The sequence below is a fragment of the Lacerta agilis genome, chromosome 17, assembly GCF_009819535.1.
Source record: "Lacerta agilis isolate rLacAgi1 chromosome 17, rLacAgi1.pri, whole genome shotgun sequence".
In the NCBI taxonomy this organism is placed as follows: domain Eukaryota; kingdom Metazoa; phylum Chordata; class Lepidosauria; order Squamata; family Lacertidae; genus Lacerta; species Lacerta agilis.
This window is the reverse complement of record NC_046328.1, coordinates 16702644-16721171: the sequence shown is the minus strand read 5'-3', so window position 1 is coordinate 16721171 and position 18528 is coordinate 16702644. Positions and strand designations below refer to the sequence as shown.

At 46.7% G+C, this 18528-nt stretch overlaps 1 protein-coding gene across 1 annotated transcript in view; it reads left to right on the top strand.

The window, feature by feature from the left end:
• Positions 1–4051: 4051 nt before the first annotated feature.
• SMTN (smoothelin) overlaps positions 4052–18528 on the top strand; it is a 77009-nt gene continuing 62532 nt past the window's right edge. Inside the window, exons 1-2 of the mRNA XM_033136121.1 lie at positions 4052–4174; positions 5875–6072. Coding sequence (XP_032992012.1) covers positions 6022–6072 — 51 coding nt within the window. The 5' untranslated portion in view covers positions 4052–4174; positions 5875–6021. The remainder of the gene's footprint in view (positions 4175–5874; positions 6073–18528) is intronic.

Sequence of the window (18528 nt, the reverse complement as noted above, 5' to 3'; positions counted from 1 at the left end):
AACGTGCTAAGAGTGGGGCATGTTTGGCAAACCCTGACCGTGATCAACTCCTGCCCAGAAACCTATGTCCCCACTGTGGAAGGACGTGTGGATCCAGAATTGGTCTCCACAGTCACTTACGGACTCACTGTTAAGACTATTCTTTATGGAAAATAATCTTACTCAGCTACGAGTGATCAAAGAAGAAGAAGAAGAAGAAGAAGAAGAAGAAGAAGAAGAAGAAGAAGAAGAAGAAGCATGTTCTCTCTCTCACACACACACACAGGGGCCACACCACAAACCACACATTGTAAGCCCATGGCTTCCCCCAAAAGAATCATGGGAACTGTAGCTTGTTATGGGTGCCTGGAACTGTAGCTCTGTAGCTGTGATTCCGGCACTGCAGGGGGGTCAGACTAGAGGACCTTTGGAGCCCCCTGCAACTCTACAATTCTATTATTCTATGTGGGGAGACTACAGTTCCCAGGATGATTGGGCGAAAGGCATGTGCTTTAAACGTTTTGTACATACATAGCTTTTGGCAGGGTTGGCTCCCTGAACTGGCCTGACGGGTGGGGTGGGGGGAAACAGACGTGCAAAACACAGTATTTATGACCGGTGTACTTAAGCATGGCTACCAGGCAGTGCTGAAATGTGCCAGACACACAGCAAATAGCTGCTGGGACCCTTAAGCCCAAGGTAACCAAATCCCAGACAATTACATTTGCTTGTTTGTGGCAGAGCTGCCCTTAATCCTTGTTCATTGTCAGCAGCACAATGGCTAGGGGCAGGCAGGAACTAGTGGGTCTGTCTGAGATGCCTGCTGCTGTTCCAGGGTCCCCTGTCATCAATTGTTAAGTTGTTGTTATTTTAAAAAAAGAAAAGAACTGGAGGCACCTTAGAGCTCATATAGCCCAACCCCCTGCCAATTTCTTACTATTAATCAAAATTTAAATATTGCTGGATTGTCACAAAAAAAATCCCTCTAAGCTGCACACAAGAAATTAAAATGATCCGTAAAAACAGTGAAAACCGAGCAGCTGAAAACATAGAAAAGGCATACTAAAACTCTATCCATCTCAGGTCTGTTCATTCAGTAGATCTCTTGCAATTGGTGTGGGCCACAAATTGGGCTGAAAGTTCAAAGAACACACAGCGTGTGTGGAAAAGACTCCTGAGCACACTGCTTTTTTGGGGGAGGGGCTCATTAACTGTGAACCCCAACATTTGGGAACCCCGTGTTTGATGTATCAATTTCTCAGTTTGTGGGGAGCTAAAAAACGTGGGGGTGTTTTGCGGCAAAACAACTTCAAAACTTTAGCACAGGTTTGGAGGGGATCCCTAGAAGACGCCTGCTTCTTGGGAGAAAAGCAATGACAAACCTAGACAGCATCTTAAAAAGCAAAGACATCACCTTGCCGACAAAGGTCCGTATAGTTAAAGCTATGGTTTTCCCAGTAGTGATGTATGAAAGTGAGAGCTGGACCATAAAGAAGACTGATCGCCAAAGAATTGATGCTTTTGAATTATGGTGCTGGAGGAGACTCTTGAGAGTCCAATGGACTGCAAGAAGATCAAACCTATCCATTCTCAAAGAAATCAGCCCTGAGTGCTCACTGGAAGGACAGATCCTGAAGTTGAGGCTCCAGTACTTTGGCCACCTCATGAGAAGAGAAGACTTTCTAGAAAAGACCCTGATGTTGAGAAAGATGGAGGGCACAAGGAGAAGGGGACAACAGAGGATGAGATGGTTGGACAGTTTTCTCAAAGCTACTAACATGAGTTTGGCCAAACTGCGAGAGGCAGTGAAGGATAGGCGTGCCTGGTATGCTCTGGTCCATGGGGTCACGAAGAGTCGGACACGACTGAACGACTGAAGAACAACGAAGTTTGTTTTTGAAATAATTTTTATTTTATTTTATAAGCGTAAAGTTATAACAATACCAAATACATGCTCACGTTCAGAGATTTCTCTGAATCTCCAGACTTCTCACCATCCCCTCCCTGGGCCCTATTGTCAACATTTTCAACTGCATAATATTCCATCATCCATGTTTCATATCCCTCCATATTGTCCATAGTCTTCGTTACATTACAAGTGTTATTAAAGGTAAAGGTAAAGGGACCCCTGATCATTAGGTCCGGTCGTGTCCGACTCTGGGGTTGCGGCGCTCATCTTGCGTACTGGCTGAGGGAGCCGGCGTACAGCTTCCGGGTCATGTGGCCAGCATGACTAAGCCGCTTCTGGTGAACCAGAGCAGTGCACGGAAATGCCGTTTACCTTCCCGCTGGAGCTGTACCTATTTATCTACTTGCACTTTGACGTGCTTTCGAACTGATAGGTGGGCAGGAGCAGCGACCAAGCAACGGGAGCTCACCCCGTCGCGGGGATTCAAACCGCTGACCTTCTGATCAGCAAGCCCTAGGCTCTGTGGTTTAATCCACAGCACCACCCGCGTCCCACAAGTGTTATTAGAATCCTGCTAATGTTTTCATTTGTTTTACATTGGTCTCCTAAATAAATTATACATGTAAATCTTTCCCATTCTTTCTTGAAGTTTTTGTCTTCTTGGTTCCTGAGCCTTCCGGTCAGTTTTGCCATTTTGGCATATTCCAATTGGGGTTCGTAGTTAATTTTACTTGCTTTGGGAGTTTGCCCTGGTACCCCAGTGTGGCTTACATGAGAAAAAGCCGCACAATGGGATTGGGAGACATGAGTGCTGGCTGGGATGCCTCTGAAAACCTAAGAAGAGGCTGCTGCATCAGGCGAATGGCCCATCCAGTCCAGCATCCTGTTCCCACAGTAACCAGCCAGATGCCTATAGGAAACCCGCAAGCAGGACCTGAGCACAAGAGCCCTCTCCCCTCCTGTCGTTTCCAGTAACTGGTACTCAGAAGCATTTACTGCTCCGACAGTAGAGGCAGAGCATAGCCAGTAAAGCTGGTAACCATTGATAGACTTGTCCTCCATGAATTGGTCCAATCTTCTTCCCCTTCTCCGTCCCTTTTTTGGCAAACTTAGAAGAAAATCATCTCAGAACAAAGGCATGGAATATCAAAGCAGAGACATCAGCGATACGTTCCATACTTTTGATATAATGTAAATGATAAAAGCCCATAAAAACAAAAACGTCCATTCACACGGATAATATCCCTTATTTTCCAGTGCCTGGAAAGCTCAGTTGGTTAGAGCAGTGTTTTTCAACCTTTTTTGGGCAAGGGCACACTTTTTTAATGAAAAAAATCACGAGGCACACCACCATTAGAAAATGTTAAAAAAAATTAACTCTGTGCCTATATTGACTATATATAAAGTAATTCTCTTGAATAGGAATCAAATAAACACAATTTTTCCCACGGCACACCAGGCAACATCTCTAGTGTGCCGCGGAACAGTGGTTGAAAAACACTGGGTTAGAGCATGGTGCTGATAATGCCAAGGTTGCAGGTTCGATCCCTGTATGGGACAGCTACGTATTCCTGCATTGAAGCGGGTTGGACTACTAGATCATGCGTAGGCAAACTAAGGCCCGGGGGCTGGATCCGGCCCAATCACCTTCTAAATCCGGCCAGCGGACGGTCCGGGAATCAGCGTGTTTTTACATGAGTAGAATGTGTGTTAGAAAATACAGTAACATACACAGCAGAACTTCTACTTACTATAAATAACATTCCCATCAGTATAACATTATGATCATTTGGAGGGGAAATATATGCAAAAAGCAAATAAAACAATTAAGGCAATTCAGCAATATGATACAATAACTCTAAGCAGCTTGTCAGAAATGGCTGCTAAATACCTTTATTTTCAATTAGCTTTCTCTTTTAAAAAAGTCGTTCAAGCCTGTCTTTTTCCTCAATCCCGGGGTGCCACCTTGAACTACAACCCCCAGCATGCCAAGCAGGGAAGGCGGGCTTACAGGAATAGGGAGGCGTAGCCACCCAATTGAATTGAACCAATAGCGCAAGGCGGAGAGCTGTTACGCGAGCGTTCGGAGCCAGATCCGCCCTCCGATTGGTCCCTTCGAGAAAATCGGGGCGGGGCCTTGAAGAAGGAGGCTGGGATTTGGCGGCGCGGCGCGGGTTGTTGGCTCAGAAGTGCTTCGAGAGCCGGAGGGAGCGGATCTGTATCGGGATTTGAAAAGTGCATAGGGGCAGGGCTTGGCTCCTGCATGGCTCTGCCGGTTCTGCTGAGGTGCGTGCCCTGTTTTTGGTTGTGTGTGTGGGGGGGGGGGGAAGGGAAGCAAATAGTTAATCCGGATTAATGTGAGCGCAGGGGGGAGGTGAATGGCTAATCCGGATTGGGAAGGGTGTGTTGCCAACCTAAAGTGGGTCTTTATTGAGAGGAAGAGAAGTCAACGGGTTAACTGGATTCGGGAACCGCAGTGTACTAGATCCGGATTGAAGAGGATGTGTGGGGCTAGTAGATCCGGATTGAAGAGGATGTGTGTCCCAAATCTGGACAGCGCGTCTGGTTTGTCGTTGGTAATCCTGAAAATGGGTGCGCAACTTGGACATCAGTTTCAGGAAAGCCTTCACGTTTAAGCGCTACTAAAGAGATGTGGTGTATGTTCGTGTGCAATGAAATTCCTTAATCTGGATTAAATGGGATTTCTCACCCTACACCTCCCTCCTATACTTGCTATTAACTTCGTGTGTTGCTGCCCTTTCCTGACACCTGGTTTGGGGCCCCTGAAGTACCAGGTACTGTCGTTGCTGGAGTGTGTGTTTGGACATCAGTTGGCACTTACCTGGGAGCTGCAGAAAGATTTAAAAGTTAGCATTCACTTGCTTTTTCACTATTTTAATAGTCCTCGTGCCATAACCATGTGGACCTTCTGTCTCTGGATCTATTGAGCCTCGAAGGTTTCTTGTTCCACTCTGGATGAAAGACCTTGCATAACTGCACGTTAAACTGCATGTGGGCTATGCCCCCATCTTTCCCAAGGATACTTTTTAAAATAATGACTTAAATCAATATACACTGTATATTATTTATTGTTTTTTGCCCCCCCCCCCAAAAGCTCAGGCTAATATATGTCTGGATCAGCCTGCTGGATCCTCTCAACAACCTTGCGAGGTAGGATTGTGGAGAGGATGCAACATATCAAAGGGAGTCCGAGTAGGCACCTGAAGCCTCTCTTTCCTGGTCCAAATCAGTTTCCATTCATTTCTTATCAGCCCTGTGTTACCTGTGTGTGTCTGGATACCTATAATATATCTCTGTGTGAGTCGGTGATGACACCACCCCGGTAAGTATTCTGCCTGGCCGTTTGTCACTCCCAATTAAAATGAAGCAATTTCTTGTGGGTAGTCAGTTGTGCCGACTTCCGCGAGGCTTATTATTCCTGAGTCAGCCCTTCTCCACCCCCCCCTCCAAATATGTTGGGTGTCTGGGTGGGCAAGATGCTAGCTGGCCCGCTGCCTTTTTGGAATCGGTATGTGTCTGAGCTGGGTGGAAAGCTTTCCTCCCTGATGAGTTGAGAAACTCTGGCGCTCTGCTTGAGGCTCCTTGCCTGGCCAAACTCTTGGAAAACGGAGTTGAGAGGTGGGGAGAGGACTCTCTCTCTCTCTCTCTCTCTCTCTCTCTCTCTCTCTCGGTCTGGGGTTCTGTGTCTTGAGGGACTCATCAGAGTTTCCTGGAAGCCACTTGGCCGGTGTGTGTATATGAGAGAGAGAGATCTACGATGATCTCGGCCAGGGCTGGCGTTCAGACGGTCTCCTTTTCCAGTTTGGGGATTAGCAGCCAGCGAATCTGGCTGCCGTGACTCCATTTGCCTTTCAACACCCTGTTTAATGACTCCGGGGGAAAGACCTCCCAATTATTATCTCTTTCCCTTTCTCTCTCCCCCCCCCCCCCCCGGCCTAACGCAGCTGTGGTTTGTTCTCTTCCAGAATTCCTCCTCCGAGCCGGCCGTTCGGATGCTGAGCGGGCCACCCTCCCAGAGTTTGCATACGGAAGCGGTGCCTTGAGACCACTGTGAGGGTCTTTTTTTTGGTTTGGGGTGCAGAAGGTGGGAAGCTGGACGTTGACCGGGGGACATGTCGGAGGAGAGGCTGTTAAGCATGGACGAGGGGGCGCTCCGGAAATTGGTGAGTTTCTCCCGGGATGCCTGCCCTGTGGAAGGTGCCCGCAGATTGCTGCAGAGGATATAAGAAAGTTTTGGCTATCTATTGCTGGCTGCTGGTGGGTTCAGAGCACCAATTCCACACTAGGGATTGTTAGGAGTGAATGAAACTGCCGCTATATAACACAGTTGTACAAATCTATGGTGCAAATGCATTGGGAGCACCGTGTACGGTTCTGGCCGCCTCATCTCAGAATGGGTATTGAAAACTTGGAAAGGGGCAGCTGAAATTATCAAGGGAGTGAAGCGACTCCCCTAGGTTGCAGTGTTTGGGACTTTTTAGTTTAAAGATAAGGAAAAATGCGCTTGAGTCTGGCTTGCGGGTTTCCCACAGGAATCTGGTTGGCCGCTGTGAGAACAGGATGCTGGACTAGATGGGATATTGGCTTCATCCAGCACTGTTCTTCATGTGCTCTTAGAGTCCAGAGTGAAGCCACGGGGCTTTAAAGAGTGCCTTCTCCACCCAGCACCCTTCTTGCTTCTCAGAGCCTGGAAGGTTTGCAGATCTTCGGTGCAAGAACGACAGAGGGTTTTTTCCCCCTGTGTGTGTGTGTGCATTTGGGCCATTCCATTGTCACGGGTGGGACACTTTGACCATGTTTTTTGGTATTCACACATGTGTAACAATGTAAATATACATAAAAATTAACAACCAAAATTTAAACTATGTTCTTAATAAGATACTGAACATTTTACTAATGTTTTATTATTTTTATGGATATTTTTGACAATTTTATTAAATGTTAAAAGTGTTTCACGGGTGGGACAAAAAAAGGACATGGAGCTTGAGATAAGTTTGATTTATGGAAAAACTCTGTGAGTTGGGAGGTGACTCAATGATAAACTCAGCATATCTGTTTAAATCAATGTTTATTGGTTACAACTATGCAATCAGGAATTAAGTTTAAGAAATTTAATGATACAAAATTAAGGAAAAAATGCTGTCACAGGTGGGACAATCATCAGAAAACTTTTAATTTGAACACTTCTGTGAAGACTACGTGGGTGGACTTTTGAAAAGAAGGTCCATAAAATAAGCTTCTTTTGTCTTTAGCTTTTAAAAAAATGGTTAGACTGCACGTTTGGAATCTTCCTCACCAAAGTCCAGTGCTCATCTAGCATTCTTATCAGGCTCATTTTTCACGGAATGGCCCATTTGTCTTTCACCATGGAAGTCAAGGTGGTGTATTTTGGGGCCTCCAGGTAGTCTTCTGCCAATGCACAGGCTAGAGTGTTTGGAAGCACCTGCTTTGCAGGCACAAAGTCGCAGGTCCAGTCCTTGACATCTCCAGGTAGGGCTTGGAACGTCCTGTGGCTGAAACCCTGAACAGGTGCTGCCAGTCAGTGCAGACAACACTGAACTAGATGGACTCAGTGGTTTGATGCAGTACAGTGAAGGTCTCTGGCTCAGTGACAGAGCATCTGCTTTGCATGCAAAAGGTTCCAGGTTCAGTCTCTATAGTTCCCAGGCAGGGCTGGGACTGTTCTGTTCCGGAAGCCCCAGAGAGCTGCTGCCAGTTAGTGTAGACAATACTGAGCTAGATGGACCTATGTTCTTAGACTTGTCTAATGTTGGCAATAATGTCTAATGTTCTTCCACCATGAAATGGGAGAAAAATAGTACTACTACTAAGAACAATTTTTTTATATGTCGCCCATCTGACTGGATTGCCCCCAGTCTAAGTAATACTCAGAATAGTAGATCCAGTAAAACGAATGGGCAATAGTTCAGCGGGTCTTTTCTGAATACAATAAAACTTTGTTATTATTATTACAAGATTATTACTTTTAAAAATCCTTAATGAAGGCTTGCAGGATGGTTTACCTTGCTTTCAGGCTTAGAATCTTGAAAGTACATGGCACAAAAGGAAAATGGACTGGGAGGGCAGAGGAAATAGTAAGCAGGGTCTGGTACAAGTTCTCATGACCACCTGAAGTGAAAAAGCTCAAGGTGAGATGCCACCAAAAGGTGCTGTTTTCCCTGTTGCATCAATGGAGCGGCCCTGCATCATTCTGCACCTTCCAAGGGAGCTTATTGAGTGCAGCATGCTTCCAAATATGCACAAAGGAAGGGCCCAATCCTGACCTCTGTTTAGAAATTGTAAGACACCGGGCGAGGGCTAGGAAGGAAAGGCAAGGAGCAGGCTCCTTGCAGACAAACTCAACTTGCCAATAATAGACTCTTGCCTTCTATATACACTGTAATCCCACAACTAACGCACATTTAACTTGTGCACATTCAGCTTTACACGCTTGGCAACTTAATTAAAAAGGGGGTGTAAAGAGGACATGCATCTGGTGTGTGTGTGTGTGTGTGTGTGTGTGTGTGTGGAAACTTGGGCAGTCCTTCCCGCTAGTCATCTCAATGTGTTTCGACTATACCTGATTTTGGCTTTAGGTGTGCTCTGAAATGCAACCTTGGGCAAGTTGAGGGCTTGCTGTATCGCTGGACTGTGGTTCCCATCAGCCCCTGCTTCATATGGCTGTGCTTGGCTGGGGCTGATGGGAGTTGTAGTCTAACAACATTGCCAGGCTATGTTCTGCCTCCACGATGGCTGTGTTCTGCTTCCTAAGGCAGGATGACTCTGAATGCCAGTTGCTGGGAATCCCAAGTGAGGAGACTGCTGCTGCTGCAGAGGTCAGATCCTGCTTTTAGGCATCTCATAAGTATCTGGCTAGGTCCTCTGAGAGAAAAGGATGCTGCACTAAACAGGCCTCTGGCCTGATCCAGGAGGGCTCTTCCAGGCTGGGGAAGTGGAAACTTCTTAGGCAACAGGAATCGGTTGGTTTTATGGCCGGCACGTGATGTTCTTTCCTCTCGTAAAAGTTTGCCAGTTTCGCATCTTCTGTAGGTGTCCTTTGCCTGCCAAACCAAGCGGGTGCCCGGCTCCCTTTGAAAACGAGCCGTCCCTGAGCCCATTTTGGCTCACCTGGTCCCTGGAGCCGTTGGCCTTGAAATGAGCCGATGAGCTTTACAAGGGCTCTTTGTGTTCCTTCCAGATCGTCTTCTCTCTCTCTCTCTCTCTCTCTCTCTCTCTCTCTCTCTCTCTTTCACTGTGCCAAATTCCGTTTCCAGTGCCCTGCCCTGCCCAGGAGGGGATGTACATCATTCAGAGCTGGAGAAGGAGGTTGGAAACTCTCCCTCCCTCTCTCTTACTCTCTCCTGGAGAAACTTCTCCCCGTTGGACCTCTCCATCTCCCCACCCATCACCTTTGGATAAGAGATTCCTGGAGATTGTTCACGGCTGAGCATCACACCAGGAGAGGTGTTGGGTGGGCAGGGAGATGCAGGGGCTGTTCGCCACCGCACTAGTTCTAAAAGAATTGGCTTAGCTGTGTTTCTCTGCTGCTGTCGGATTACAACTCCCATCGTCCCTGAGCACTGCCGCTGCTAGTTGGGATGATGAGAGGTGCAGTCCCAACGACGACTTGGGGACCCAAGCTTGAGAAACATTGCTGGAGTAAGTCCCTTGTTTGAGTGACCTGGGAGGTGCTGCTGCTCAGTGGGAGAACATCTGCCATGCAGCATGCAGAAGCTCCAAGGTTCAATCTGTAGCATCTTGAGGTAGGGCTGGGAAAAGACCCCCCCCCCCCGCCTGAAACCCTGGAGAGCTGCTGCTAGTCAGTGTAAACAACACTGTGCTGGATGCTTGAGCTCAGTGGAGCACTTGGTTTGCATGCAGAAGGTCGCCTGGCTTCAATCCCCAGAGTAGTTTAACTCTCAGTCCCTCTTCCCAGGGAACTCTGGGAATTGTAGTTCTGTGAGGGGGAATAGGGGGGAGTCTCGTGACCGCGCTCAGCACCCTTAACAAACTACAGCTCCCAGGATTCTTTGGGGGAAGCCATTCCTGTTTCTAAAGTGCTTTGAATGAATCCTAGAATTGTAGAGTTGGAAGGGAGCCTGTGGGTCATCTAGTCCAACCCCTGCAATGCAGGAATATGCAGCTTTCCCATATGGGTGATCTTGGCATTATCAGCACCACGCTCTAACCAACGGAGCTGTTTCCTCAATGAATAGTGCAATGTGGCTGAAGAGCAGTTATTATGGGTTTAATGGCATGGTTGGAGGCTACCTCCCCAAGCAGTTGCATGTTGATGTTACCTGCAATAGACTCTTCCTTCGCAGCCCCCACAAACTTGTCGCTAGCTGGGTTCTATGGCTCCGTCTTGTACCACCTCGAAACTTAGTGTAAGTAGTGTCAGGGCTGAGCATCAGCTGTGAACCCCAGCTCACGTCATCTGTGGACAGAGCTGTGAGCAAAGAGGGCTACCTCCAGCACAGACGACGTGAGATTTGAATAAGAATATTAATTATTATTCTTTTATTATTCTTTATTGAATTTACGTATAGTGGTACCTTGGTTCTTGAACGGCTTGGCTCCTGAACAAATTGGCTGCTGAACGTTGCAAACCCGGAGTAAGTGTTCTGGTTTGCGAATATTTTTCAGAAGCCGGATGTCCGATTCAACTTCCGCTTGAGTGCAGAATTGGAAGCCGCACCTTGGTTTTTGTATGGTTTCGGGAGTTGAACAGACTCCCAGAATGGATTATGTTCTGCCCTATACCCATAGGTCTCAGGGAAGAATATGGGAAGAATAACAGCAGCCTACCTCATAGGATCATTGTATTACTACTACTACTACTACTACTACTACTACTACTACGTTTACATCCCACCTTTCCTACAAGGAGCTCAAGTTGGTGAACATGATTCTCCACCTCTCCATTTTATCGTCACAACAACCCTGCTATGTAGGTTATTCTGAGAGATGGTGTCTGGCCCAAGGTCACCCAATGAGCTTCCTGACTGAGTGGGGATTCAAACCCTGTTCTCCCAGGGCCCAGTCCAATGCTCTAAATGTAAACTATTTACAAGGCACTTGGGGACACCTGAGCTTGGCATTTACAAATGCCAAATCGTGCTGTCTTACAGTTCACGCGATCCTTTTCCTACCTTGAGTTACGCTTCGTCCCATTGCCTGCTCTGAGCACCTGGGGCTGTTTTTGCTCTGGTCGCCGGTTTGCCAGAGGCAGGTGACCGGCACACCGTGTCCTTGCATTCTCTGCTATCTCCCGTTCTTCTGTTTGTTTGCACAAGAGTTGTTCTGTTTGTCCGTTTTGCTGCTACGGAGAGTCGTGGCAAATACCGACTTCACGGGCAAAAAAAAAGCCTGTTCTGTGAGATGCTTAAAAATACAACCTGCTAGTTTGATTTATCCTTCAGCCAGAGTGCCAAAGAAGCTTTTGCCTAGAGGCCCCTTAAAAACTTGGTGACGTGCATATAATGCCAGGTTTCGGTTAACCAACAACCCCTCTTGCCCCCCCCCCCCCCATTCCTGCCACAACAAGATTAGTTTGCCTCAAGCTGGGAACACACTGTGATCGGGACCTGTGCTAATTCTCAGCTGTCTTCACCCATCGTGCAAACGTGCTACCTTCTGGGATGGCGCAAAGAAAATGCTCAGGTGCTGTTTCAAAGAAAATTGCTCTGTGGTTGCCAGTCCATTGACCAGAGGATATGTGATTCTCAGGCCATGTCCCTAGCTTTGGAAGCCTTTCTTCTGCACAAGTTTTCTCAAGAGTCGGCCGTATATAAGACGAACCTGCTGGATCAAGCCAAATGGCCCTCCCACCAAAGAGAAAACCAACTACCAGACTTTTAGGAGACATCTGAAAGCAGCCCTGTTTAGGGAAGCTTTTAATGTTTAATAGATTATTGTATTTTAACATTATTTTGGAAGCCGCCCAGAGTTGCTGGGGAAACCCAGCCAGATGGGCGGGGTATAAATATAATAAATTATTATTATTATTATTATTATTATTATTATTATTATCCAGGATTTTCTGCTCACAGTGACCCACCAAGATACCTGTGGGAAACCAGCAAGCAAGGACTGAGCACAAGCTCCTGCTGTTTGCAGCAATTTGTTGTTGTTGTTCAGTCGTGTCCGACTCTTCGTGACCCCATGGACCAGAGCACGCCAGGCACGCATATCCTTCACTGCCTCTCGCAGTTTGGCCAAACTCATGTTAGTAGCTTCGAGAACACTGTCCAACCATCTCATCCTCTGTCGTCCCCTTCTCCTTGCAGCAAACTGGTCTTTAAAAGCATTACTGCTTCCAGCTATGGAGACAGCATAGCCATTGTGGCTTGATAGCCTTCATGGATTTGTCAAAACCTCTTTTATTTTTTTTTGGAAATCATTTTGATTGGTTTTACAAATTCAAAGTACAAATAAGCAAATAAGTCCCTACCCAGAGAAGAATGGCAAACCAAGCTGATGGCAAAACTGACTGTCAAAACCCCTTTTAAATCCGTTCAAGTTGTTGGTCATCGCTGTCTGCTGTGGGAGGGAGTTCCACTGTCTCTGTGCTGTGTGAAGGAGGACTTTCTTTTATCCATCCAGAATATCCAGCTTCATTGGATGTCTCTACCAGTTCTAGCGTTAACGAGGGCAGGAGAAAAACTTTTCTATATCCACTCTGCACGCCGTGCATAATTGTGTATAAACTTCTCCTCTTATTCGCCTTTCCCCCCCCAACTAAAAAATTCCAAAAACGCTGCAACCTTTCTTCCTGCGGGAGTCGCTCCGTCTCTTTGATCCTTTTGGTTGCCCTTTTTCTGAACGTTTTCCAGCTCTATAATATCTTCTTTGAGGTAAGGCGATGAGGACTGACAATCAGAGGCAAGATCAAGACCTGTTTTTTCCCCCCTAAGAGGCTGGAGGCAGAGTTCGAAATTAGCCAGGTGCCAGGCGCATTTTGCGACCGGCATGGGTCCAACTGCGACCGCATGGAGATCTCTGGATGCCAGGTTGGCAACTAGGGAAAGCAGGATGTCACTTAGAGAAGGATCTGAAACATTTTCCTTTGTTTTATTCTGGATTGTTTTATTGGATGTTTCGATGTGTCGTCAGCCGCTTTGATATTTAAACTATAAAGTGGTATAGAAATGAAAACTCTGCGCAGCATGCCATTCAGTTCAGCTCTTTCTTTTTAGAATCATAAGGACTAGAACCCTAATTTATTTTGAGGGTAAAGGATGTAGATCCGTGAAACAGCACCAGCCTTTCAAACAAGGTCCCTGCATTCAGTCCTCGGCATCACAGGATCCTATTCCTGGCAACCTGTTACTCTGTGGCTGAGAGAGTGTCCCTGGTTGCTGATTTGCTGCTGGGCCACGTTCAAGGTACCTGTGCTAATTCACAAACCCCTAAATAACTTGAGCCCAAAGTCCCTTAGACCTCTGTTGCCGAGATCCTCTGATGGGACACTTTCACTGCTCCCCCACGTGGCCCCTGAGGTTTGGCTGCCCTTCGCTAGGGACTGAGCCTGTGGCAGGCCTTGCCCTGTGGAACTCCCTGCCAGTAGAGGTTCACCAGGAACCATCACATGACTTTTGAAAACTTGGTTGTTGTTGTTTAGACCGGACTTTGCAACGTGATCTTTTCTTTTAATTGAATCAATCTTTGGTTGGTCGATGATGGTTGCTTATGGCTTTACCGATTGCTCTGTGTTTTGTCGATTTTATCTGCACGTCGGAGTCCACCTTGCTATATTATGAATCTGTAAATAAATGGATTAACTTAAGGAGATAGATTTAAACTGGGCCTAAGTCGTGCAGCATCTGGCTTGCACATAGAAGATCCCTGGTTCAGTCCTTCGTGTCTCCAGGTAGGTGTGGGAACGTCCTGGAAGAGATGTATCCTTGACATGACACAGCAGGGATGTTTCCCTAAGCTGACAGCTCTGAGGCTGTGTGTGCTTGGCTGGAGAATGAGAACAGGTTTGCTGGGGCGGCTGCTTTTTCAGGAAGTCGGGCAGAGAGGTGTGTCTGGGACCTGGTGCTGGCCACCTGCTCCTCTGTGCCCTTCCCGGCAGGTACACAATATCATTTGCAGAATGAGATGACGGGGCTGTGGTGCCAGCAGGCTGCCATGTGGAGGAGACTCCCTGTAGGGATATGAATAGATGCTAGCGTATATTTTTTAGATATGATCCTTCTTCACATTTGTGAGGAACGGTATCCCTTTGCAGCTTAAAAATAAGCTTAGTTTTTAATTTTAATTTATTGCTCTTTGTTCTCTTCATCTCATCAGCGATCCACAATATATATACAGATACAGTCATACCTTGGATCCCGAACGCCTTGCAAGTCAAACGTTTTGGAACCTGAATGTCCGACGCGGCTTCTGATTGGCTGCAGGAGCCTTCTGCGGCCAATCGGAAGCTGCTCCTTGGTTTCCGAACATTTTGGAAGTCGAACGGATTTCTGGAACGGATTCCATTTGACTTCCGAGGTACCACTGTATAGCTATGTACTGTGTTTTAATGGTGTATCTATGTGCATTCTGTATCGTATGAGGAGAAGGCATATTTCTTTGTCGTGGTGGTTGAAATGACCACGATGGTCGCAACAACAAATAAACTGAACAATACAATATAGCTATGCCCTCTCCCTGTCAGGACACAGTGAGAGTGTTTTTCAGTGTTCTCTCTAGCAAACTTACAGGAAAACTTTGTGAGCAATCGGCTCTTACCCTGCACCTATCTGGCAATTGTGAATTGTTGGTTTTGGCTGCACTTTAAATATCCCACTCCCTGACAGGGCCTGTTTTTGGGTTCAGTTGAAAATGTAAAACCTAGAGATTGGAAGGCCTGGAAAATCCCCCAGAAAATAGGGCGGAAAAACCAGGTTTCCCCCCGTCCCTCCCCCAATTTTTCCAGTTTTTCCCCCCAGAAGGCTGTTCCAGAGGGCTCTTGTTCTGTTTGGATGAGCACACAGGAAGCAGGATTGCGGAATCGCATGCCTGCGTGTGCTAACCTACCTGGTTGCTCTTATGCCTTGATTAGCAGCCTTGCAGCTGGTCGTCTTTTGGGTTTTTCAAGAGACGAAACAAAAAACTCAGTGTGGCTTTGAAACCAGTGGTTGATTCAAAATTGCATCTCCTTGTTGTAAAGCGTAGACTTAAGACCTGCTCCTTCAGACTCTGGAACTACTGTGCAAATTTCCCCCCCTTTATGATATCATAGAATCATAGGGTTGGAAGGGATACCCTGAGGATCATCTAGTCCAACCCCCCGCAAGGCGGGAATATGCAGCTGTCCCATACGGGGATCGAACCTGCAACCTTGGCGTTATCAGCACCACACTCTAGCCAAATGAGCTATCCAGGCACCTTAAGAGGTGCCCAGATGCATAGCAAACAGACCAGCTTCCCCAGATATTCCCTTCTGTTCCAGACCAGCCTTGAACCCAGACTTTCTTGCCGAAATAGTATAATGCAATGTGATATTTGATTCAGTTTAAAGATGGAAAACTGTGGTTCTAGTCCTCATTAAGAAGTGTACATTCCAAGGAACTCTGTTGTTCAGCTTCTGTTTCTACAGTGCTTGAATGTCATATTGGCTAGCTGTCGTTTCCAGCAAAGGAAGTGTTATAAAAATTAGGTTCAACCCCAGAAGGGAGTCCACGAACCCGGGGGAGAGCCTTAGTAGGGCTCCCCTCCTCTCAAGAGCACTTATGAATAAATAGAGATGATACAGAATCTCCCAATGCAAGGCCATAGCCCTTTATTAGAAACTGCTGCAGCAGGGTGTCTTGCAAGCAAAAGACCACAAACAAAGGCGCGCAAGCTCCTATATAGACTTTTGAAATTGCCCCCCTCCAGCTCAAGACCACCCCTCCATACATCAGAATTACATCACAAATTGGGAGGGTCTGGTAGCAGTGATCTGAGCATCTTGGACCCTGCCCCCATGTCTCCTCTTGCCCTCCACCAAAAACCCATCAAGTGAAACAAAAGATATTTACATTTCCCTATATCCCAGCCAAGTTAATCACACCTTTTTGTCTGACACTCAGGTATCAGGATGCCAGAGATTATCACTCAGGCAGAGGGCTGCTGAGTAGCTGGAGGGGCAACCCCTCTTTTGTTTCCTGAGACAAAGAAATACTTGGTCAGTTGGGAGTCAAAATGGAGTGAGGCCTGTCTGTGCTGTTTTTCAGACATGTGGCCTTATTTGTTTTGGTACATTAATAACAATTATTATATATAAATAAAATGCCTTAAAATTCTTACAACAGAAGGTTCAAGAACCAATTGTTGCCTGGAATGGCATGGAAGTTTTGCCAAGAATCACCTTGTAGTTCCTTGGATTTGTTTCCCCCTAAATCTCCAGCACCCTTTAATTCTGGTTTAGTGTTGGGTTTACTATGGGGAAATCTCCGTTCCAATCCTTGCTTGGTTCTGTGGCCTGTAAGGTATGTGCTGGGTAGCAACTCAGTTTTTCTTTCCCCCAGCCTAGCCTACCTCTCAGGGTTGTTGTGAGGACAAAATGGTGCTCTTAAGTCTCTCTGTGCTCTGAAAACAGGCTTTCTGTAACCTTCTCGTAGGTCTTCCGTGTTCAGCAGGTCAAAGATTTGGTCGGGCAGTTTTAAAGCATTACCTCAGCTCAACAAAAAACTTTAATCATCAACCAACCTGATACTTATGTCAGCTCCAAAAGTAAATAGTTAGAACTCTTTAGTGTGGAAACAATGAAATTGGCTTTTAAAAATGTAGCTGTTATAATAAGGATTATTATGACTCAATTTATAATGTGCCGACAATTTTGTGCAAAGTTTAAAAAGCAAGACAGTACTGTGTATTAATTTAATCTACCTTTTTAAACAATGTTAGAGAAGATATAAATGAGAACGCTTTCCCCTCTTGGCTCAAAAGCCCAGATCTGCCTGCAGTTGCAAAATTAATAAGAAAGAAGAAGAGGAAAATTAAACTGAAATAACACGTAGCTGTGTCTATTTAAAAAGCAAAAAGCCATTTTTAAAAGCCAGTTTTAAAGCTGTAAGCCAGTTCCTTCAAAGCAGCATCGAAGCTTCATGGAATATTTTTTTGCAATATTTGACAATTAGCCCTACCTGTTCTCAGTCGCAGTTCCCTTGGAGTGACCTGGGAGGCGAGTTCAAAAGCTGCCCTCCTTAAGGCACAGGTATAATGTTATTTACTACATTTAAATCTCGCCTTTCCGCCAATGAGCTCAAGGTGGTGTCTACCTGGTTCTAAAAAAAAAAAGACTTGGTTAAAAGTGCAGTCAGAAATTACTTTTCAGCAAATATTTTTATTCACAGGTTTTCAAAATATGCAGGCGACAAACGTTTAAGCAGATTCACAGTGCAACTGTTGCAGTGGTGATGTTACACGTTTGCAGTGGAAATGATTTATTTGTTGTAAAGTAACAGCCATACGGGTTTATTTTATTTTATTTTTTTGCTATCCAGCCGGATGATGAAAGTGCGGAGAGTTAGAATTCCCCTGCCCCACTGGGAGCCCTGGCTTTTTAGTGGTGCGGGGCTTGGAGGGCTCTCCCTTGTTATTTTGATCCTGCTCTCTGTGAACTTTCGGAGACTGGAGGTTGGTCTTATTTCTTCACTCAGGCTAAGAGGGGATTAGCCCATATAAGGAGAAAACTATGCTCTTCCTTCCCTATTTTTCCCTTTCTCCCTTTCTCTTCCTTCTCCCTCCTCTCCTGCCCTTCAGCCAGGTTTCCTCCCCTCCCCACCTCTCTGCCCCGTCTTTACCCATCCTGTGCTTGCATTCCTCTGCCCCATTGCCGCCTCCATGCATGCCCCCCTCCAAATACCAGCAAGATTCCCCCTATAACTTTTTTTCTGCCAATGCATTCCTGAGGGCTGGGCATGGAGGGGATTGTGTGTGCTCCAGCAAAGGGTGGGTGGAAAAAGGAAAAGGGTTGGTGCGCAGCTGCAGTCCATGGCAGATTCGGGATGATTGGTACATCTGGCACAGCATCGCTGACTCTGACCGGCAGCAGCAGCTCTCCAGGGTGTCAGGCAGGGGACGTTCCTAGCCCTACCTAGAAATGCCGTTGGGAATGGAACCAGGGATCCTTCTATATGCAAAGCAGATACTCAAGCTATTTGTTGGCCCATCTAGCTCAGTGTTGTCTGCACTGACTGGCAGCAGCTCTCCATGGTTGCAATTGCAGGTGAAGGATATTTGCAGCCCTCCTCGGAGTTGCCAGGGATTTAAACTGGGACTTTATGCATGTAAGGCAGATAGATGCTCTGTACTACAAAGCTGTGCCCCTTTACTGATTCAGACTCCTGGTCCATCTAGCTCAGCACTGTCTACACCAGGGGTCGGCAAGGTGTACCTCGCCTGGGCCAGTTCACTCCAGCGGAGATCCCTCCGTGGGCCAGATTGTGCATGCACCTGAGCACACGCACCTGTGATTTCCGGTGTCTGCGCAGATGCAATTTCTGGCGCCGCAGAAGTGAGTCCCTGTGCCACACTGGTTTAGTGCAGCGTGTGGGGGCTCGCCGAGGAAGCGACTTGGTTCGGGGGTGGCTTGTGAGCCGGTTAAACGACCCCCGTGGGCCACTTGTGGCCCTTGGGCCTTA